General features: G+C 43.8%; 2 protein-coding genes across 4 annotated transcripts; both read right to left on the reverse strand.

Annotated features, from left to right (window-relative positions):
• Window positions 1-273: 273 nt before the first annotated feature.
• On the reverse strand, window positions 274-1,978 carry LOC123146976 (chaperone protein dnaJ 11, chloroplastic-like). Its single transcript, XM_044566231.1, has one exon. The coding sequence runs from the start codon at window positions 718-720 to the stop codon at window positions 421-423; it is 300 nt and encodes a 99-aa protein (XP_044422166.1). The 5' UTR covers window positions 721-1,978; the 3' UTR covers window positions 274-420.
• A 2,473-nt stretch (window positions 1,979-4,451) lies between these two features.
• LOC123149635 (DNA (cytosine-5)-methyltransferase 1A) lies at window positions 4,452-16,512 on the reverse strand. Of its 3 annotated transcripts, XM_044569331.1 has the most exons (15): window positions 16,360-16,512; window positions 15,545-15,682; window positions 14,504-14,587; window positions 13,776-13,816; window positions 9,489-10,938; window positions 7,828-9,313; window positions 7,496-7,660; window positions 7,194-7,386; window positions 6,985-7,096; window positions 6,750-6,897; window positions 6,462-6,659; window positions 6,092-6,370; window positions 5,833-5,994; window positions 5,488-5,706; window positions 4,452-4,972 (listed from the first exon to the last, which is right to left on the reverse strand). In XM_044569331.1, the coding sequence occupies exons 4-15, from the start codon at window positions 13,807-13,809 to the stop codon at window positions 4,832-4,834; spliced, it is 4,587 nt and encodes a 1,528-aa protein (XP_044425266.1). In that variant the 5' UTR covers window positions 13,810-13,816; window positions 14,504-14,587; window positions 15,545-15,682; window positions 16,360-16,512; the 3' UTR covers window positions 4,452-4,831. The 3 variants fall into 3 exon arrangements, with proteins under 3 accessions (XP_044425266.1, XP_044425265.1, XP_044425264.1); XM_044569330.1 differs by having other exon boundaries at window positions 6,750-7,096; window positions 14,509-14,587; XM_044569329.1 differs by having other exon boundaries at window positions 6,750-7,096.
• Window positions 16,513-23,432: the final 6,920 nt, after the last annotated feature.

A 23,432-nucleotide genomic window follows, 5' to 3' on the forward strand; every position in this document is an offset into this window, starting at 1 on the left:
AGGTGCGTCCGGGGGGAAAGGAGAGCAGCCCGGACCTCGGCAAGCTTCCCCTCAAGGATCTCGCGTGCCCGAATGGCAGCGATCTGAACTAAAGGGGGGCCGACCTCCCCCCTGAAAATGATGGCAGAGTCGTAGGCCTAAAGGGCAGCCGTTAATTTACAGTAGACTAATCGATCTAGTAGTACATATTTTGCATCTTGCTAATGATCGAACGCACATGAGATCTATAAAAACGTCTCCCGCCGTGCCGCAGTTTACACGCATCACCTGATCTGGGCCGTCCAAGACGGATCGAACAGCGCGCAGCAGCTGACGCGGTTTTTCCTCCGGCGACCACGAGCACAACATGGCGCCGTGTCTGAACCAAACGGCCGGCGGCCTGGCGAACGGGAAAGCAGAGCATGCGTGTGTCCGGCCGTCCTACCAGCACTGGTCCGTCTCCCACGTCCTGCGTCGGAACGCTGGCCCCGCCGCCCGCCGCGTCGTGATGACCGCGGCGCGGCTGGCCACATCCTGGTCGTAGCGCGCGCGCTCGTCGGGGTCGGCCAGCGTGGCGTACGCCGCGTGCAGCCGGATGAACCCCTCGTCGCCGCCTGCGCCTGCGGCGTCCGGGTGCACGTCCCTCGCCAGGCGCCGATACGCCGCCTTGATCTCGCCCCTGCTGGCCCCCACGCCCACCCCGAGCACCTCGTAGTGCGTCCTCCTAGCCGGTGGTGCCATCGTCGCAGAAGCCCGCGCCAGCACGCACCGCCGGGCTCCGGCGACACGACCTGGAAAGGGCACAGCTGCAGAAGCGAACGTAGCCACCAGTGGCTTCTTCTCCTAGTGCCCAGCCTGTTGCTTTCGCGCCACCCGTCGTGGTCCGGTTGCCGCTGCACCTCCTCTTCTCTTCTCTTCTCTTCTCTTCTCTTCTCTTCTCTTCCCCCCAACAAGGCGGAAAGGGACTCTCCATCATTAAAAACTCAGTCTCTTCAACCAACTTGCGCGACATTCCGGGTAGCGGGCATTCTAACTAATCTATGTGCATCAACATTGCTTGCGGGTTGCTCGTCGACGAGCTCACAGCTCTGAAACTTCTGCTTCCTGTCATTCATCTCATGTAAGATCATGCAATACTTACCGAGATGGACCGAGTTCTTCGGGTCATTTCGAGATCATGCAATACTTACCGAGATGGACCGAGGCACCCAAAAATAAGCCAGTCTCATTTCGGCAAACTATGCCCACCGCCCGGTGTTGGATGATTTTGCCACTGCATCATCAATGTTCATCTTTACCTCTCCCGCTGCTGGCCGAATCCATGACGTACTGTGCCCCGTCGCCGGAGCTCTAGTGGGTCTGGAACCTTGGTTCATGGCTGGAGATCTTGGAGCTCATGCAAATACCTCTCGATGAAATGATGTATAGATAGTGGCCTTTATAGCGCGTTTGAGAGCGGCACTGAAGCTCATCGATGGAGGCCCCATACGCGACACAACTGCAACCAATGCGGGAGCAGTGCGTCCTGGACGGCACATCGGCTGTAGTTGGGGCGGCCGGGCACATGCCAGTAGAGAGCACCGATGGTGTCTGCTCACGCGCGGGTATGAACCCACCTACACCCCCTGTTTGTCCATATATATTTTCTATGAAGATGGATTTTTGATTCGTGCATGGCAGTTTGCATTGCAGCTTGTAGGAAATTGTACAAATTTTAGTATGGTAGTTTGTACGGGAAATTTTAGAAATGATTAAGATGTATGCAGTTTGTATGAAGTTTGGGTGGTGATTAACATGTAGCCATTACTTAAGATGTATGGCAGTTTCTAGGGAAATTGTAGAAATGTTTTTAAGCCCAGATGGTGTGGGCAAGTAAAACTTTTTCACATGACATTCTTTGTATGATTGTGTTTGTTTTGTTCACATGACAATGTGTTTTCTCGTGCCAACTCTGTAGGTAATCACCACAACATCATATAAATATTTGATTCATGATATTTTTGCCATGCGCAAATTTGTTATAGGCACCACAAAAATTTATATTATACTTACCATGGCAAGTAAACTATAATTACCATGGGAAATAAACTAGGTTTACCATGTCAAATATATTTGTAGGGTAGCATGGCAATTTATTATAACACCATGGCAGTTTTATTTAGATAGACCATTCAAAAAATGCTAGAAAAATCATATGGCAAATTGAAAACATATCCGTTTTCGTTTAGTTAAACATGGCTTTTTTTATAACAAATTGTATTGGTCACATGGCATTTATGTGTGAAGTGACATTGCAATTTTTTGAAGAAGATCATACGGCAAATTCAAAACATAGCAGAAAAATCATATGACAAACTCAAAAACATGGAAGTTTTTGTTTAGTGGAACATGGCAGATTTTTAGAGCAAATTATTATTTTTGGTCACATAGCGTATTTTGTGTGAAGTGGAATGGCAAAACTATCATGCATCAATAAGTTCTTGTCAATTATTTTTTGTTTCGAGATAGTATCAACTTATGAAGATTTTTTGATACAAATCTTTGTACTAGGTATATGGCAAGTTCACATGTGCATACACTGTCCACATGGCTAATTATTAGAGTTTGTCATTGCAAATAATTATTTAACATGACAATTTTCTCGAGTTTTTCTTAATGTCCACATGAGAAATTGTATTTTTTTACATCGCAAATATATAGAGTTGTCATGGCATATAATGTTCTTTAATATGGCAAATAGTTGTTTTTATAACAAATTTGTGCTAATGTTGTCATGTTTAAATTTCAGTATAGGTAGCATGGTATTTTTACCTATTTTAGACCATGACATTTTAACTCGTTAGACCATGTCATTTTTATTAGCCTGACCATGGTAGTTTTATTGTTAAGATGATGGCAGTTTTCGTTATTAATAAGGTGGCAGTTGAACATGGCATTTTTTAGCATATAGTGTTTTTTAATGTAAAAACTTAGGTACAAACATCGCACCCACTTTTTTGTGTGCATACGACGTTTTTTAATTTTTTTTATATATATTTTTGTGAACACTTTAATTTTATAGACATTTTTAAAATTTTATATATTTTTTAGGTGAATTTAATTTTATAGATATGTTAAATTTGTATAAACTGGACTTTTTTGGGTATGAACTGGACCTTCTTTTGGTCCAACTAGAAGAGAGTAACACCGGCCTCTCAACATTTAGGGACCATATTGGCGTCCTTTTACTATGCATTTATTATACTTCCTTCGATCATTTTTAGTTTGCATATAAGATTTGTCTGAAATCAAATCTTGTAAGTTTGACCAACTTTATAGAAAAAATATCAATCATCACAATGTGAAATCAGTATCATTAGATGCGTCATGACTTTAATTTTCATAATGTATAACTTTCGTGTTATAAATGTTGATATTTTTTAATATAAATATGATCAAACTTTATAAAGTTTGACTTCAGGCAATTCTTATATATGAATTTTTTTTATATACAGAGTAAAAAGGACATGAGGGAGTAGTGAAAGAAATAGGTAGTGACATTGGAGTAGTGGATATCTACTCACGCACCGCTCGGCATCCCTCGCCGCTGCCGCCGCCCTCCTGCTCCTCTTCCTCGGCCTCGTCCACCGCCCGCGCTCTGCTTCGGGCGCGGCTAGGCTTGGACGGCGACGGCGCCGTCCCCTCCTCCACGGGGAGCACCGCACCTGCGGCTACAGCAACACGCCCCCGAGGCGACGCATTCGATTCAAGGGCGTTTCTTCTTGCCGAGAGAGGATTCTTCAGTTCTTGGCGTGGCTCTTCCTCTCTGATATCGAAAGATCTCAGATAGTAGTAGTAGTACCAATCTTTGTAGTTCCAATGCTGTATGTACTCTGGAGATAACTTCTCAAGTGAAATTCCGGGGGAAATTTTGTACCAAGATGTAGCTCCAAGGAGCAAGCAAGTGTGTAAATCAATCTCCCTGCTGACTGATGGTAGAAAATAATAAAGATTTTGAAGTTCAATGTATCTTATGTTATTATCATGCATGTACTGTGTGATTGAACAAACTAACAGGGTCGACGCCAAAGATTCTTGGAGAAGTCGATACATGGATGGAAAGAAGACATCAGGTGAGTTTCCCTTCACAACTTTGGAAACAGCACATGAATTTTGAAATCCTCACTTTTGTAAATTCTTATGTATGAATGCACTGACAGAGTAACAGGTCGACGCATGAGATTGATTCTTAGGAAAGTTGATGCATGAAACAGAGATTGGGCGACAAAGCGAGCCCAAGAGTTGGTTTCATGGTGGCGATTACAAAAGGTAGGTTGCTGCTATGCAGTTTTCCTCCCAACTTTGGAAAACAACAGTTGATTCTGATGCCAACAGAAAACTGCATCCATCCAGAAAACACCACAGCAACAGGTCAGCAAAGGAGATTGATTCTTACAAAAGTCAATGCATGAAACGGAGACAAGGTGACAAAGTGAGCTCAAGAGTTGGTTTCATTCAGGTGGCCAATACGAAAGGTAAGATTGATGCTATATTTTCCCTTCACAACTTTGGAAGACACTTGCAAAGTTGCAGGAACGGAAAATTGGCATCACAGTTGTTTACAAAAAGATTACGCCCCCGGTGCTAAGAGTCTGTTCCCTCTATAAACTTCATCCATCCATCCAATAGCATCTGATGCTTTTAATCCTCCTCTTACGAAGAGCACATCAGATACACAAAAGGCAGCTCAGGCGGCCAGCCTGTAATAGCTTCAGAGTCAATTACTCCCAGAACATACATATAGGGGCCAATGATAAATTAAGTCCCACTGGGACCAACCAAAAAATGACGAGCCTTGTATCATGCAGTGAACTTAAGCCAGTCGAGGCTTGCCGTCGATGGCTTGCTTGAGCTTCCTCCCTAGCATGTAGGAGAGGGGAGGCGGCACAGCGTTCCCGATCTGCCGGTGCTTGCTCTGGATGTTGCCAGCGAAATGGTATCCATCAGGGAAGCCCTGCGAGCACATTCATGTCAGTCATGTCATGGGATTGGATCAGAGATCTTCAGAATATATCAGCAGATGCATTCGATTCATAGCATAATGCATTAGGTTCTGATCTGCCTCCAGATCGCGGACAAGGCCATTGTGCTTGTACAAATGCATAATTATGATCCAAGTATTTGATAAAATGGCTCAGTCTAGTACTCTAGTAGCAGCATTGATGGGAACAAAAACTAGTATGAACTATATGCTTCATTTTAGTCAAGCGTAAATGTCCAGGCACCAGGGGTATATTACTGTCTACTAGAGTCTATGCAATATTAGCACTACGATCTGATTCTCATAAAATAGCTCAATCTTAAACCCTGGTAGAAGGGGAACAAAAACTACTGTGAACTCTGAAGTCTGAACCGTATGCTTCATTTTAGTCAAGTGTAATTTTCAAAGCACCAGCAGGTGTATTACTGTGTAGTAATCTATGCAGTGGTATCATTTTTGGGAGTATATATGTTGGCAAAGTATTTTACCTGGGATCGGGCGCACTCACGAACAGTGATGATCCTGTCCTGATCAGGGTGGAAGCACATGCCGACCTTGCCCATTGGCTGGGGATCTGTCACAGATGTGGGGAAGTTGCCCTCCCAATCCAACCTCCCGTACAAGCCTTTCCACTGGTTGTGCCTCTTGGCCGTGTTCGGCAAGCACCAAGGGATCAACTCCACCGTTTGCCCTGTAGATAGCTTCACCTGCACGCACAGCATGATGAAAATCAGCTACCAGTACATCACATGATTGGCTACCAACAAACAAGGCGGTAGAAAGCAGCAGAAAAGGATTTGCGTCGAATGAAAAAGAAAATGGCAGAATGCTACCTTCTCATCTGGGAGGTCATGCCAGTCACAGCCAGGGCGCTTCGGGATGTGCTTGCACCTTATGAGATTGAGCTCATTCATTTCTTTAGCTATGTGATCACTCAGCGAAGATGCATCACCTCGAATCTTCTTCTGGAACCAGGAGACAGGCTCACTTGCATACTACAGCACACAAGGGAGAAAATTCAGCTTGTGCATATCAAGCAAGAGCACTGACACAACGGACTGAAGTGGGAGTAGGGATGTACTATACACCTACCGGTATTGTTGGTTTGCTGGCACCATTCTCCACCGGCGGCAGATCACCAATTGTATCCCTGACTGTTATAGAGCGGAAAGGAGCCCCTCCAGCAGTGCTCTTAGCAGCGGCATAGTATTTCCCTTCTGGTAGATTGATTTTCAGCTCAGGGCTGGAGAAGACATGCATCGGTTCAGGCCAATCAGGAAGGGTCTCCCCAGGTGCAGCAGCCCAGATGAATGCCCTTTTCCTGGACTGTGCAACACCATAAGCACCTGCCTCTAAAATCCCAAATCGAACCTATAAAAAATGCAGAGAAGTTTAGAACATGTGGGAATGAAGGAATGCCATATAGTACAAGCAAAAACAGAGGAGAGCAAGTGTCAAGCACCTGGTATCCCATCTCCAGCAGTGATGCTAGTGTCAGTCTGAAGGTCTGGCCTTTGTTGAATGAAACAAAGTTCCTAACATTTTCCAAAAGGAAGAACCTAGGCCGGAAATACTCCGCAAAGGACAGGAATGCCAAAATCATCTCACACTGAACTTTGCTCCATGGACTTTGGTTGAATCTGTTCATTCCAGAGAACCCCTGAGAAAAGATGGACAGAGTGTCAAGCAGCAGCACTGAAGATTAACAAAGCATCGAGCATTCTCCTGGCATATAGATGAAACAACCAACCTGGCATGGAGGGCCACCATTGATGAACTCTACTTCACCTGGCACAGGGAGATTTTTAATCTTTTCATCTGAAAGTTTAGCTGCCCGTTCAGAAGCCTCGGTAATTGAGATGCAATCATCAACATCACCACACTTGTCCATTATTGCCCTGCAAAGGCAAATGGTCACATGTGAGTTGGGAGATACAGGAATAATAGGTTTAGTGCGTCCAAAGGGGGGAAAGGTGGCTGCATACTTCAGAATCACATTGCAGTTCTCCACAAATACCACTGCCTCTGGATGATTTTCACCAAATGCATCCCCAGCAGGTTCTTCATATTCAATTGCCCATTTTGTACGTGATGCGCCTGTAAAGTCAAATGATCAGAAAGTATATGGAGGCCAAGTTTGTTCTATCTTCCAGCAAGCATCTAATAAAAAACATGCAGATGGAAATATAATTACCAGATAGCTGCAACCCTTCAGACAAACCTCCACAGCCAGCAAAAATATCAAGGGTTGCAAGACAGTTTTCTGGTGTCACATTCTTCTGTTTGTCAGAATCAGCTTGCAAAACGTCACAAATCTGCTTTCCTTTATTCTTTTTTACAGCCTGTGCCTTCCTTGTCAGGATCGTGAGCTTAACATTGGTCGGTAGCTGGTTCAAAGACAAGACAGGCTCAGTCAACTATCTGAAGCAGTTTCTCAACAAAATAAATGCAAAGTAACTGGTGAAGATCAAAAGCTGAATTTTGGCAATAACTAACCTGCTTGAGAGCTCCAGTCTTAGGGTCATAAAGATATTCACAGTAAAAGGCATGATCAACCACTACTGGAAGATTTGGGTTTGGAAGGTCGTTCTTTGCTGTAACCTCACATTTCCCCTCTATCATCACAACTGGCACACTCACTACATCTTCACTGTAGTAAACCTGGATCATCAAACAACAAAGAATAAATATTAAAGACCAAATGTACAAACCAAAAGGTTATGAGGAATAACAGGCGTATGACGATCGCTATGCAGATAAACAACAATGAAGTGAATATTTTTGAAGTGAATACTAGACCTTAAACAACAAGGCAAAAAGCAACAAACCTCTCTGATGTCTGAAGAGTAAGCTTTAGCTGATGAAATATCATCTGGCCTGTATAACCTTCTTACACTGACTTTGGTTGATTCTGGATTAGCTTTCTTCGATCCAGCAGAAGCTTTGATACTCTGCAGGTGACACACCACATAAGGCTTCAGGCCTACATTTCTTCCAGCCTTGTAGGTCCCCTGACCCTCGACTTCAGAGAAAAACTCAGGCCTGATGTACAGAAAGTCATGAACACTGTATGTAACATTCTTGAGGACAAAGCTGGTCTCTGATAATATCTTGAATTCATCACCAACTGCTTCTCGCTCCTCACAAGAACTACAGCGGCCAGTTCCAGTGCCCAGTTTATCAGAAGGGAGGGAGAAAAAGGCACCTTTCTCAGGACAGTATAAGCTTTTGCAGATATACTCCACAGGCAAACCTTTCCTCTTCCTGTCCTCTGCCTTGGCCCTCTCCATCTTAATAGCTTCTAAATGCTCCTTTCTGCACTTGTGGCCCCAAGGAACCTGCTGAAAATTGACGGACACTGATTCCTTGATGTCACTTGTTTCGAATTCCAAACAACCATTAGTAAAGAAAACCTCTCGTTCATTTGCAGCATTGCCAAGGACAGTGTGTGAACCCTTTTGCAGAATTCTTCCATGGATCATTTGTGTACCATCATGTTTCTCATGCATATACTCAACAAAACACATGATGGTTTCTCCTGAATCATCTTCTAGTGTGACTGCCCCACCAACAGCAATACTGAGATCTCGAACTCTAGCACATTTGTACAGAACTTCTCCAGAGAGTGTTTTCCCAACTGTTTGGCCCTCCCATTCAATTTCTTTACAAGCATTTGTTGATGACTTTTTAGACCTCGTTGATGGTGGGGTCCTAAAAACAGCTTCCTCGTCAACTTTAACCTCCACCTCAGCATCATCATCTTCATTCTCTTCCTGTTCCTCCTCAATTTCCTTCTGGTCATCATTCTCATCTCCCTCCTTGGAATCCTCTGGGAAATGAGTTGCATAGTAATCACTCCATATCTTGCTGATCAACCCTGTAGTTGTCGCACGCATAAGTTTTCTTTTAAGTATTGGGCCCATATTTGCACTTGGGTTCAGATTCTCTCCCCTTGTTGCCTGATTTTTTTTCTTCATCGCTAGTTTTATGTGCCTTCGTTCTTCCATCTTTGCAAGAAGTCCAGTGATGAAGGCACTTTGTTGAATAGTCCTTTCTGGATAACTTGCAAACTGCTGAAGAATTATCTGTCCATGCACCACAACATATCTTTCAACAAGCGCTGCATTTGTTGAAATAAATGCACAGTGCCCTTTCTCAAATTCGGCTACTCTCTTAACAACATCAGCGAAAGCAAGTTTGGAAGCGCGAGTTTGTTCTTTTAGAAGGGCGATGACACTGACAGCCAGCCTTGCTGTTTTAAGGACAGTGTCACACCATGGCGCATACTGCTTTGTTGGCTGGCGTAATTTGTACCTGAAATAATTGAGATCCATATGTAAGTTAGAGGGAGCTTTCATCGGAAGAAATTGCAAGATTCTGTGCATAAAATAAAATACAAATTTCAAGACAGAAGATCCGAAATGCATGGCAAGCTATTGAGCAAGTGTGCTTGTAATACAGAGGTAACTGGAGTTGCAGGAGTATTTACCAAGCTATGTCAGTTCGAATTAATATGCAGATCATTTCACCACCAAATTCTACAACCCATTCCTTGATTGGACTTAGATAAACTGCAATCCCTTTATCTTCCTGGTCAGATTTACTTGAGGAAGAAGATGACTGTGTTGACTCGGCTGTTGAACAGAAGTTATGATCATCTTCTCTCATAAAACCAGACCCAAAGATCACTATGTCATTTTCAGCACCTGCCTTCATAGGAATGAGCTCCAAAGGGATAAGTCTGGCATCTGAATTATACAGAGCCCAATTGTTGAGTATTCTTGTTGGCAGTTCCTCCACAAGCATGGCATCTTCGCTGTCAAGCATGTACTCATCCATTTCTACGCTAGATGGTTTATAGTATGCTGGCATTGGGTAGTCATTCGCGATCTCTGTTTCACTAATCTTGATATAGACATTTTTCTGTGAATTCTCATGCTTGCCTCTCTGCTTCTTGTTCATCTTCCACTCTTCCTCATCCTGCAACAGTCTTGCTAATTTCTCATCTTCATCCTCGTTTTCAGTCGCCTCCTTACACTGCCCATCCTTGATCGTCAGAGTTCCATCTGAGGTCATAGCTGCCAACCTGCTGAATTCCACCCTAGATTTACATCCATTTCTTAGGGCAACAAGAGCAGGCAGTGTGGACAGTATCTCATCATCGTTGTTTGCTGTATGGTCCAATGCAGTAAGCTGGTTATGGATAAACTCACCAATTGAGATTACAAAGTCCTTTCTCACTGTTCCATTGAAACTTCTCTCTGAATTAATGGAACGTACAACACTAGCAAGCAACTCTTCCAGACCCAGCAAAGGATTTCCGCCAACTGACCTGACTAGCTTTCTGTAAACTTCAACACAGATATGGGCCTTCTGACTGAAAAGATCAAAAAAAGACCGGTAACTACTTGCTGGCTTCACGCATTCATAATCAGCTAGTTCTGTTGAGAGCCAAATTATCACAGTTTTTTCTTTATAGCCAGAAATTGCCCAGTCCTTGATTGGCCCAAATCTCTCACAGCGTATTCCCTTTTCCCTGGGCTTTTTCATATCAGCGTCAAAGGGCATGACAACAGCTGTTATGGAGATACCATCACTTCGAGACATTTCAAAAGGTTGCGGATTACCATCTCCATCATGCAGGATGAAATCACAGAGTTTTCTGCGAGGTTTCTTATCTTCAGGCCCTGTTTTTGTCAACCTAACAGCCTCTGTTTCCTCTTCAATCCGAATTTCCTTGATTGTGACAAGCATATCTTCTTCAGACAAGTCAACTGCCTTCTGTTTGAAATTAGAACAGGCAGCTGTTCTCTTTGGTCTCTTGGAGACAATGGTGTCATGACCATTGTTAGTGGTACCGTTGTTCTCTTTATTAATATTGTTGTCATCCTCGGTCTCATCTTCCGTCTTATGAAGCTTAGGTCTGCGCCTCTTTGTTCCTGAAAAGCAGAAAATGACAGACACATTAAGAACTGAACAAGATGCGAGAATATAAACATCAGATGAACCCCATACATAAGAATATTAAATGGAGTGCATTCAAAAGACAAGAAAATAAATGCTGGTCAATATTTAATACTTATTATTATCAATATGAACTTGGATTCTGCACTGAGCCCAAAACTCGGAGCATGTCGTGTTAAGTGCTATGCCTAATCAAATCAAGATGTGGCACTGAGCGCAAAACTCGGAGCATGGCATATTAAGTGCTATCACTAATCAAATCAAGATGTGGCTATCATATGTATCTGAGCAGATTACTCCCTAATAACTTAAGCTCTTTTCGTCGAACACACACATATGTGTGTCATCTTGTACTAGGAAAACTTCAAGATGACACAGAACTTACAACAACAAAATCAAAATAAAGCAACAAACCAGAAAGCCAAAACAAATAAGAAGACTAAACAAAAACTACTTGGCTAGTTAGCGAAAACTAATAGCTTACACTTGCGTATCACAAATGAATAAATTCTGCTAGGGCGCGAGACAAGTTATCTTGTATTGAAAACATAGACGTACAACCCAACAGGGGAATCACCCTCTGACTTTTTTAGTAAGAGAAATAACGCATGAGGCACCCCGCGGAGGAAGCACCATGTGACCTTTTTAGCATCGAACACGGGTGGGTTGGGCACACTTGCTAAGGGATGCTCGGTTCTCAAGTTGTCTTAAGTTATACAAAACTCGACCCTATGTGGAGTTTTATAGTAAGAAGAAACAACCCATGAGGCACCACACAGAGGCCAAGCCTCAAACATGGTGGGCCGGGCATGCATTCATGCAACTAGCCAATGGAGTGGCACTCAGTTCTCTTGTTGTCGTGCATATCCTATACATATTTGGTTGGTTACTAACTGGTGAACGACAGTTACTTGCTATGTGATTTAGAAGTTACATTTATTTACTTTGATATCATCTATACTTTCCTCCAGCTGGAAGCTCATGGTTAACTACACATTATTTGATCGTCCACCCAATTTAATTATGCTCTAGCCAAGCTTCAACTAACTCATGATAGAAAAAGTAGTTCTAGGCTTCTAGCTAAGACTCCCAGTGCATAGCGGCCTTGTAAAATATATTGGCGAGTGATCAATTAAACGTCTGAGATGGCAAACTTATCAATAAATAACAATGGTATCATTATGACGAAAAAGGGTTTCCCTCCGCTTTATATTATAAAGCAACCACCACCGCATACATCCGAGAGAACTGATACAAACTCACGCCACGACCGCACTCAACAAACACACCCAAGGCAAGATACAAGGTGTCGGGCACCAACACACCACCCCAACGACTACTAGGACACTATAAATGAGCAAAGAAGAACCACTTTGAGCCGAGGAGAAGTGAGACGGCCAACTTCGTAGCGGGGACACCAAAACGGTGCCTCCAAGAAGGGCACAACCACAATAGCCACCACCGTCCGGTCCCGCAGATCAAGTTTTCACCCAGAGCAACACGAAGGGAGAGGGAGCACCGCGACTCCTCCTGCAAGGAGGAAACACGCCCACGGCCGCCGTCACCGTCGGCCAGTCCAAAGACTGGGCAAGTGATGTACCCCGTTGCTCCAACCCCTCCAACACACCCCCGCTCCGTCAACCACCCACATCCATACCACCCGAGAGGCCATGTTTGCTCACCCGCACCCGAGCCACACAATCTGCTAAGACCAACGCGCCTTCCGCCGCCGCCCTGCTTCCAAACCGCCCCAAGAACATCAAAGGGGAAGGCTTTGGACAGCACTGCCAACCCCAACCATCGCCGGAACCGCCAGCGACCGTCCCGCCTCAAGCATCGCCAGGTAGCAACCAGCGAGCACCATGCCAGGGAAGGGGGAAGGGGGAGGAGCGGCACACGGCCACGCACCCCCTGCGCCGGTGACAGGCGGCTCGACCACGTCGGAGCCCCCATGCCTCCTACTGGCCTTTCCCCCCGAAGCAGTTGTCCGCTGAAGAGGGGGGGTAGGACTGCCGCCACAGCCGCCAAGGATGGACCCAAGGGAAGCCTTCCAACACCATGTCATCGTCCAGGTGCCGGGGAAGAGGCCTGACCAGACGCTGGGGCACATACGCACCTCCACCACCGCAGCCACGCCACCAGCATGGCCAGACGACCCACGACAGCACCGGTCGCCCGTGGCCCCTGCTGGCCTCGGCCCTCTCCACCAGACGGGCCGCCAGCAGCATATCAGGCCCAATCTGACCGGCCCGTCTCGCACAAATCCACCTGAAGAAGGCTGCCTGCATCACCAACCTGGGCTGAGGCACCAGCTGCCGCCGAGCCACAGCCAAGCAGCAGGAAGAGGCCGCGCCACCACCAGACGGCGCCACGGCCTCCTCGCGTGCCCGACGCCGCGCCCCGCCATAGCCCAGCGCCACCGGCGGCCAGCCATCCCTCACCCGCTAGGGTTTCCACGCGGTAGGGAAAGGAGAAGCCCCGCCGCCACTTACACCGGCTAGGCTTCGCCCAGCGGCGCCTCTAGGCGGCGGTGAGTGAGGGGGCGGAGGGGAGGGGGTGGGGGCGGCCGCTGGTTCCCCGTCCGCTCGCGGGAGCGGCTCAGGGGGAACAGTTTTCACAATGGTAGCATTCATTGCTTCATATACTACACAACTTTTTTTAGACCAAATATAACACCACATATTGAACTCATAAAAAAAGAACAATAACAGGCCGTAGTCTAACAATGCGGAGACATGCAATATTGCAGGAAGCCATGAACTAATAAATTGATGCCTAAAATGTAGGAACAGAAATAGCAAGGCAAACATACCTGCAGTAGAAGCGAGATGCGGAAATTTCGTCATAACTCCCCTGTAAAGTTTCATAATCAAGCAGATATGTCAGCTAGAAGTTGACATAAATGTAGCAATAAAGCTGCAAAATCAGGAGTTTGGCGGTTACATCACAAAGCAACAGTTCATTAACATATTGACAAAAAAGGACCTAGTTCATTGACACATATAACAATGAAATCGGACAGAGTTAATGACATCTGATCCAATTTTTATAGCAACTATTGAAGAGACACATGATGTACAAGCCTACAGGGCAATGAAAGCATCTCCAGGGCGTAAAAATAAGCGCGCCACAAAAGGGGCCGCAGTTGAACAGTCAGATTCCGCATAACACGCTAAGGCAAGCAAATTCACCAGCATTAATATGCAAAGACGGCGACAATGTCGCCGGCCTGCCGACAGGCACCTAGATCTCCTCATTGGAGCAAATAAATTAAGCCACTAAGCAACATTGACACAGTAATCACAGTTAACAAGTGCAACAACTCCCAGCTGATTTGATTCCAAGTGAGCAAATACTAGTTAGTAGCAGTAGCAACTAATTAAGCAACAGCGCTGCTGAGGTGCAACCACATCCACGGTTAATAAGGAGAGCAGCGCACAGGAGGCAGCAAGGGCAACACTCCAGGGTGATTCGATTGCAAGTGATCACAACAGCAATTCAGCTACTAGTTCATCAATGGATGAGGAAGGACATGGTTACCTCACCGGTGGAATCCGCAGATCTCACCAAGCTAGGGAGGGTCACACACTGACACTCACAGATCCACGACCGAGATCAAGAATCCTGTGCAACAAAACAACAGGATATATCATTAGAGAAGCATCATAGTCAGAATCAGATTCAGAAATTTCGGCATAAGTCCCCTGTAAAATTCTATAATCAAGTAGAAATGTCAACTAGAAGTTGAGATAAATGTAGCAATCAAACTGCAAAATCAGGAGTTTGGTGGTCCCATCACAAAGCAGCAGCCCATTAACACAACTTGGACACAACTAATGACATCCAGTTTATAGAAATCATTTAAGAGACACATGATGTACAAGCCAATAGGGTAATGAAAGGATCTCCGGGACATAACAATGAGTGCACTAAATGTAACAGCAGTTGAACAATATGAGTTTTATCCTATGCAGCTATGTAGGAACACATTCTCCATAAAACATTAAGTCAAGAAATTTCACCAGCATTGATATGCAAAGACAATGACAACACCGCCAAGGCGCCTAGAGCTCATCAATGGAGCAAACAGAATTAGCCACCAAGCAACCATTGAAGAGACACGTAATGATGTACAAGCGTACAGGATAAGGAAAGCATCTACAGGATGTTACAATGAGCGTGCCAAATATGAAAGGGGCAGCAGTTGAACAATATAAGTTTATCCTATGCAACTATGTGGGAGCACATTCCGCATAACATGCTAAGGCAAGCAAATTCACCGGCATTAATATGCAACGACAAAAACAATGTCGCCAACTTGCCGACAGGCAACTAGATCTCATCATTGGAGCAAAAAAAATTAAGCAACTAAGCAACATTGAAACAGTAAGCACAGCTGGCAAGGAGAGCAGCGCACAAAGGAAGCAAGGGCAACAGCTCCCAGGCTCCCAGCTGATTTTACTCCAAGAGATCACATACTAGTTAGCAACAGTAGGCACTAATTAAGCAACAGCGCCACGATGGCACCATAACCACAGTTAATAAGTAGAGCAGCACACAGGAGGCGGCAAAGGCAATAACTTATGGCTGATTTGATTGCAAGCAATCACAACAACAATCCAACAGTTCATTGACGGTTGAGTAAGCACATAGCCACCTCGCCGGGGCAATCCAGACCCCAGCAAGCTAGGGAGGCTCACGCACTCACAGATCCAGCACCTGCGCAAGAAAACCACGGGATATGCCATCAGAGAAACATCAGAATCAGAAGTCAAAATGCGGAAACGCAAACACAGCTAGCGATGCCGCAATAGACCGAACACGGAAGCAGGGACACCCGTCTGGATTCGAACCAGATGGGGCGACGACCAAGACGCCGAGTACACAAAGCGGGCGGGGCTAGTAGCTGGGCCGAGCGACGGAAATGCGGGGAGGCGCACAGCTACACGGAAGAGAAGCGAAAGCACGCACACACTCGCATCGCCATTCCAGCCCTGCCAGGCCGGTAATCATCCATCCATCCATCCATCCATCCATCCATCCATCTGAGGCGACACGAGCAAGCACGCAGGCGCGCAGACAAGGCGAGGCGGAAACCCCGCCCCCCGGTCGGAAGCGATGGAGGGCCTGGTCGAGCTCCGGCGGAACATCGGCCGTCTACGTGCCCCCGCCGGGGAGGCGAAATCACCGGCCGACCGACCGGAACTCTCGGAGAAATTGGGGGAAATCGAATGTCCCCAAATCACGGATCGCGCGCCGGCGATCAGCGAGCGGGGCGACCAAAAGCAAGGAAGCAAATCCCCTTCCCCAAAAAGGCCCAAATCGAAACCCTCGCCCCAAAAAAAAATCATAATAAAGCAAGCTAATGCTGGGGCGGCCGGCGGGCGAGCGATTACCTGCCTGCGGGGGCAGGCGGGCGGGCGGGCTCCCTCCGGCCTCCGGCGACCGGCGGCGAGATGCGGGGAGGGGGAGAGGGAGAGGGGCGGTCTCGATCGTACGGAAGTAGGGTAGCTCGTAGGGGTGTGGGAGGAAGCGAAGCGACGTGGGAGGTGGCGGGCGGAATGCGAAGAGAGAGTGAGAGAGTGGGAGGTATATGAGCGGAAGGCGGGCGCGGTCGGGGGGCCGGAAAGCGCGCGGGTTTCGATTTTTGGGGCGGCTCCCTTTGCGCGGGACAAAGCTCTCCACTCCTCTCCTCTCCTCTGCTCCCGGTGGGCTTTGCTTGCTTGGGCCACATTCGACCTGCACTCCATCTAAGCCATAGCGGTGAATCTTTCTTCTGTGCGATAATTTTGTACTAACTTTAGTATAAAGTTATACTAAGCTTGAGACACTTATTTTGAGACGGAGGGAGTATTACTTTGTCTAAGAAAAAGTTTATCGTTGCTTTTTTTTGGCGATGAAAAAAAGTTATCATTGCTACTTTGTCTAGAAAAAGGGCTATCGTCGCTGTTACTGTTGTAACAAAACCTACAAATATAAGCTTGTTTGTGATGCCCTCATGCTATGCCATCGTCCCGAGCAATTAAGGAAGCGTTTGGATCTCTTTTTGCCGTTTTACCTTGCTAGGCAAGGCTAGCCTTGCCGATGAAGGCTAGCCAAATTGGCCCGCTCGCTCCGGCGTAGAAAAACCTGGAAACTGTGGGCAACGAGGTAAGCCCGCTTAGGAACCAAATCCACCTCTTCCTTGCCGGGTCAGGTTGAGCGAGCCCTTGCCCAAGAACCAAACGCTCCCTAAGTAATACAACCGTCTCTCCTTTAGTGCGGGCGCATGGTAGAGGGAGTGAGACTTGGTCTTTCTGTGTAGTGTGATTAGAATATTATATAATCTGTCCAAAAACAAAGAGCTAATAACACCGGTGGTGCTTGAACTTGCCACAGATGTCCATTTTAGTGTCTGAACTTGAAAAATACGTCAAGTTGGTTCTAAAACATGGCGCGAGCATACAAATACGGTGTTAATGTTATTCGTAGACGTGACATGACACTGAATTTAGCTGATGTGGCATAGGATCCACTTGTAGCGATGAAATAGGATTTTAGTTGAATATTATGTCTTTATGACTGGGGAGCTCGTCTGTCAGTACAAAAGAGAACCGAAATGAAAATACAGGTTGCGCCAGCCACTCCACCCAGTTACGTCATGTTTAAAATGTTGCTCCTCAGCTTTAATGTAGCCAATGTTTGCCCTTCAGCTTTAATGCGTGTGCTACTTAAGTGAGCTGCAATCAGTACCTGCCGTTTAGCACATATTATTTTTGGGAAAATATCTGTAAATTATAACCACACCAATACACATGCTACCACTCTGCATTTTACACACGGTAACGTCTGTAGATTATACTCGTAATAATAAAGTTAGATTCAAATATTTGTGGGGTATTAATAGTTACCTCGTGGTATACAAATATTTGTGTGCATATATAATTAAAAAAATCTATAAACTAAGCCCCATGCCATATCGTGTGTTACAAATATTTGTGGTACATAAATAATAACCTCGTGGTACACAAATATTCGTGTGCACACAAAATAAATATATAAATGTATGCAATAAACTAACTTACTAAAAATGATCATGTAAGTTTAAGAAATATTAATATATTATTTATAAAATAATATTTTAAATATAGTGAATACAAACATTTTTGTACATGGATGGCTTATATTTATTTTGAAGAAATTAAGGATAACAACATTTACTAAATACTTAAAAATATTCACTAGTGCATAATTTCGCTCATGGATTATATTATTAATTTTTATATAATTTAAATATAATCCACGAGTGAATATTCATATATACATTTTAAATTTTAAATTATGAATAATATTTGATTATAGAAACATTTTCTTAAACAACATACTTATGAAATATAAAATTGTTGTATAGTTACTCAAATGTTTGAATGATTAAAATAATATTTATGAAGTATAATTTGAAAAATATTTGTAGTATATTATATTATACAAATATTGTTATAATTCATCTCTATTACTTCAATTGTGTTAATATTTTGAAATGATACATGAATATTCTAAAAGGTATATGAACATTTTAGAAAATAGTTATTTTAGTTATATGTATAATATTTATAACTATTAATACCACACAAATAATTGACCTTTAATGGTATTGCTGTGATTTGTATTTTACAGACTTGTGCCAGTTTCTTTAAATGAACAATGTGCTAAATGGGCCGCAATAGCTCCAATCAGTTTAAATAGCACAAGCTTTTAATTACACTGTACATTAAATCTAAGGGGGCAAAGTACGCATATTAATCTATCTCGTGTAGTGGCTAGCATAGCTTGCCCGCACTCTTCAGTTCGCAGGTTTGAACCCTGGTGTTCACCATTTTTTATTTTAGTTTTCTTCTGCCCTCGCATACAGGGCCCACTTATCAGTCATAGAGACATAGTATATCCAACTAAAATCATGTTTCATCTCTACAAGTGGACACATGCCATGTCAGCAAAATACAGTGTCATGGCATCACACTTTACATCTACGAATAGGATTAGCACCGTATTTGCGCGTTCATTACAGGTTTTAGAACCAGTTTGGCGTATTTTTCAAGTTTAGGCACTAAAGTGAACATCTATGATAAGTTCAAGCACCACTGGTGTTATTACCTCAAAAACAAATTAGCAAGCAAGTAGGGGTGTGGGTGGGAGGAAGCGAAGAGACGTGGGCGGAGTGGGGTGGGGGGGGGGGGTAGGGAGAGAGAGTGGGGGTGGCGGGCGGGGTGGGTATATAAACGGAAGGTGGGCGTGGTCGGGGGCGGAAAGCGCGCGGGTTTCGATTTTTGGCGCGGTTCCCTTTGCGTGGGAGGGACGCCGCTTTCCTCTGCCTCCGGGTGGGCTTTTCCTGCTTGGACCACATTCGACCGACAGTCCATCTAAGCCATGCGGTGAACCTTCCTGTGACAGTGGTAGTTGTCGTTGCAATTTTGTCGCAGGGCACATACACTTGTTTAGACAATAAGGAGGATAATTGGCTTGATGCCAAACATTTAGCATTGCCAAAAAATTGACAACTTCTTGTGATGTTGGCAAGTAGACATGGTAACCAACCAAGTAATAGCCAAGTGTTGGCATCAAACCAATCATGCTCAAGGTCTGTCTATGATACCATGCCACATCATATATAGGTTGTATTATCGACGCAGGTTAGGGCATGTATAATGGTGCTATCTTAAGAGTGTCACGTAGAATAAATGATGAGGTGGAGGAGAGATAACTCATAAGAAAAGAGTTGTCTTCTTTTATTTAAGAGAAGACAAGAGATGATCTCTTAGCACAATATGTCTCACCGTGTTTTTAGGAATAACCAATTATTAAAGATAAGACTAATAGATGACCCATTATAGACATTTTTTGTCATATCTAAATTACATACAAGACTTAAGATAAGATTATCTTATCAACTATTGGATATGTCCTTACAACGCTTCATCTGTCTAGTTGTCGGTAACAAACCAATACGGGCGGTGGTTGGCCCGTGGCGGCCGGCCGAAGCGAGTGATTAAAAAATAGAAAATATATTTCTCCAAAGAGAGAAACAGTTTGTTACAGACTCCCCTCGTACAACAGGAGAAAGCACGACGTCAAGGGGTGATTTTTACGGGAATAGACGATCTTTAATTCTACAGACGGACTGTATCCTTTTTGTAAATATTTTTCCTCCCCACAGACAAAAATCTTACATGGCCTGGGTTATAGACGGTTGAGTAGATACCAATGTGCATGCCCTCAGCAAAGCAAAGCTATCGTTGCTATTATTCTCTTTTTGGGGCAACGCAGGTGCACTGCCAATTTCATTATGAGAGAAAAAACAAAACAGAGTTGCCCAATTTATACGAAAAACCAGGCCAAAAAATCGTATCGTTGCTTGTCACCCTTCTCCTTCCTCTTTTGTGCCCTCCCCCTTCTTCCTCCTCGTCGTCCTTCTCTCCCTCCCCTTTTCCTCATGCCATCTTCCTCCTCCCACCGTGTAGTCCGAATGTCACCAACTGTATATTACAAATCGTATCATCATCGACACACTTCTTGCCCTGTCAGTGGCTAGGTGTCAGTGACGGCTTTTTCAACACGGACGGGCCAACTGGACAGTCAATGATGACCTCTAAACGTAGACCGCTGGTTGGTGAGTGATAGCATCCCCCTTTTCTTTTCATCGCTGGCCTTCACCTCTGTTTTGTTGCAAGCCATAGAATTGCAATTGACAAAAAGGCATACAAAAAATATACACGCACACATCATGCATTTTGCACAAAGCACTTTTCTTTTCATAACAAACAAGCATATAATTATACTTCACAGCCAACAAGTACATTAAATTGAACACAATTCGTAGCCAATGTATTGAACTTGCTTGTAAAACCTACAAATATAAGTTTTGTTGTGATGTGCTCATACTATGTCGTCCTCCCCGAGTAATTCACTTGTCTCTCCTTTAGTGCAGGAGCATGGTAGAGGAAATGAGACTTGGTCATTTTGTGTAGTGACATTAAAATATGGTATGTCGAGAAACAAATTAGCAAGCAAGTTATGATTTATAATAACAAGACATGAGTACGATCGAAGTAAATGAAGATTGCTTAGAATAATTATAGCTTCTAAGACATACTGTCGACAACGTCTATATCTACAGGATCAATAACTGCCTCTAGATAAGAAGTTGATAGGCCGAAACAAGAAGTTGCAAACGTGAAGGTAAACCTATAAGTCTTGAAGGCAAACTTAATCATCTGGACTAGCAGGTGCTTTCTCCTGGCCGTTCCTTTCTTTTCAGATTTTGTGTGTGTAGTGCAACTAAAATATAATGTTATCACCGCCTTGACATTTAGGGTAACATTGTAAAAAACAAAATTGACTTGTCCTTACTATATCAAGTAAGATATGTAATCTAAAACCTTAATAGATGTTTCTAGCTCTGGTAGCATGAGTTAAAGAATATTAGTAATTATTAGACACTATTAGAAATAAAAAGTTTGACTAAAATCTAAAGCATTTACATAATTCTATAAACATCACCTATAGAAATTTATGAAGGTAACACGTTTCATCATCGGGCTAGTGTGGCTAGTGCAACACTACTAGCATGGTAAAGCATTAACGGATTTTTATAAGCATTATCTATAAAAAAAATGTGAATGTGACAAGTTTCATCATTGCCCTAGTGGTTAGTAGGACACAATTAGCATACTTAGATTAAAATCTACAACATGAGCCAGGGGCGAAGCTGGAGCTTAAGTCGCCCTGATGCACCAACTTCAATATTGTGTATTTTTAAAAAGAAAAATGGTGTAAATTTTTCAAGCAACATCGTACTAAATAGAAGTGTGTTTCATATCTTCTACCATCAATTACAGGATACACTATAATAAATTTTCTTTGCTATGAAAAGTAGCAAATAAGAAAATATCAATGAAAAATATTGGTATACTTTACCTATTTGTACACAACGTGCAAATACATTAAATTTCAATAACAATGTTCACATCAAAATATCAAGTGAATATAAAAAAATTAAATTATATAATTATTTAAGTTAGAAATTTACCTTTTACTTCCTTCGTCCCATAATGTAAGACGTTTTTTACACTAGTGCAGTGTCAAAAAACGTCTTACATTATGAGACGAGTAACATTTAGGCTCTCTTACATTTATAAATCAATCAACAGTATTATTCTTTTTATAGGAAGAAATAACATATTGCTTGAACTATCTCCACAAACCAAGCAATTTTTCTTACCACGTCTTTAAGACTAGATGGTAATCCTTTTGCGGGGATTATACTAAATCCCTTCATAAAAATTAGTCTGATCTCGATGTTGTCTTGTGATGATTTTCTCTTTTAAGAAGATGCCTATCCATATATCTGCGGGGCGTTGTCTTGTTATGATTTTCTCTTTTAAGAATATATGCTATCCATATATCTCCATTTGGTGAAGATTAATTATATAAATTGGACACCCGCCCCTTCACAAGAAGCTTGTACATGGAACCAAAAGAATAAAAAAAAGGAGATTTGAGAAATCTTTTTACACTAATAAACGACAACACTTCTGCTTTGATACACCCCTAAACATATCAATGGTTAAGATTACCCCATACCCTTTTATAATAAAGGGTAGGATGGTCATCTTTGAAAGGACATGAGCAGCGACGAGACCTCCGATACATGGGCTGTGTATGGCCGAGTGTGCCGGTATTGGGCCAACCCACCAGGCGGCGGGCCACTTGGTATTTCAACGTGCGACTAAAGATGGAGCTCCAGTCACCAAAACCCAGCTTTGGTGGAGCTCACAAAAACCAGGTTTATAGTAAGCTCCACTTGGTATTTCTTATTGCGAGGTTTTCGTGGAGTCAATTGGATAAAGAAAATAAAATCCACTGGGTTGGATGGGACAAGCTCACAAAACCCAAAAAGGATGGAGGGCTGGGATTTAGAGACCTATATTCTTTCAACTTAGCTATGTTGGCAAGGCAGGCTTGGAGAATGCTACAAAACCCATCTTCCCTATGCGCTCAAGTGATGGCTGCTAAATACTATCCAAATCAGAATCTGTTACAAGCGAGGCCAAGAGATGGCATTTCATATAGTTGGAGAAGCATTTTGAAAGGAGTGCAGGTGTTGCAAAGTGGAATCATATGGAGAGTAGGAGATGGACGCAATATCAATATATGGGCAGATCCTTGGCTACCAAGGGGTGTTTTTAGGAGAGTAACATCTCAGCAAGGCAGCCATGTTATCACAAAGGTTTCAGATTTGATTGACCCTACCTCTGGCACATGGGATTTACAACTGATTGATCAAACTTTCAACAAAGAAGATGTAGAGGTAATTATCCAAATTCCGATCCGAGAGGGTGCTAAGGACACTCCTGCCTGGCATTTTGACAAAAAGGGTATATTTTCAGTAAAATCTGCATATCAAGTAGTGTTGGAAAACCAAGCCAGGAAC

Source organism: Triticum aestivum, chromosome 7A (assembly GCF_018294505.1).
Source record: "Triticum aestivum cultivar Chinese Spring chromosome 7A, IWGSC CS RefSeq v2.1, whole genome shotgun sequence".
In the NCBI taxonomy this organism is placed as follows: domain Eukaryota; kingdom Viridiplantae; phylum Streptophyta; class Magnoliopsida; order Poales; family Poaceae; genus Triticum; species Triticum aestivum.

Excerpts from the sequence above, each read along its gene's own strand:
- LOC123149635 (XM_044569330.1), bottom strand. The coding sequence starts at position 13,809 with ATGACGAAATTTCCGCATCTCGCTTCTACTGCAG. Across the intron at positions 5,995-6,091 it reads CCAGCAAACCAACAATACCG|TATGCAAGTGAGCCTGTCTC; the intron begins GTAGGTGTATAG and ends TGTGTGCTGTAG. Across the intron at positions 4,973-5,487 it reads GTGAGTGCGCCCGATCCCAG|GGCTTCCCTGATGGATACCA; the intron begins GTAAAATACTTT and ends ATGTGCTCGCAG.
- LOC123146976 (XM_044566231.1), bottom strand. The coding sequence starts at position 720 with ATGGCACCACCGGCTAGGAGGACGCACTACGAGGTGCTCGGGGTGGGC.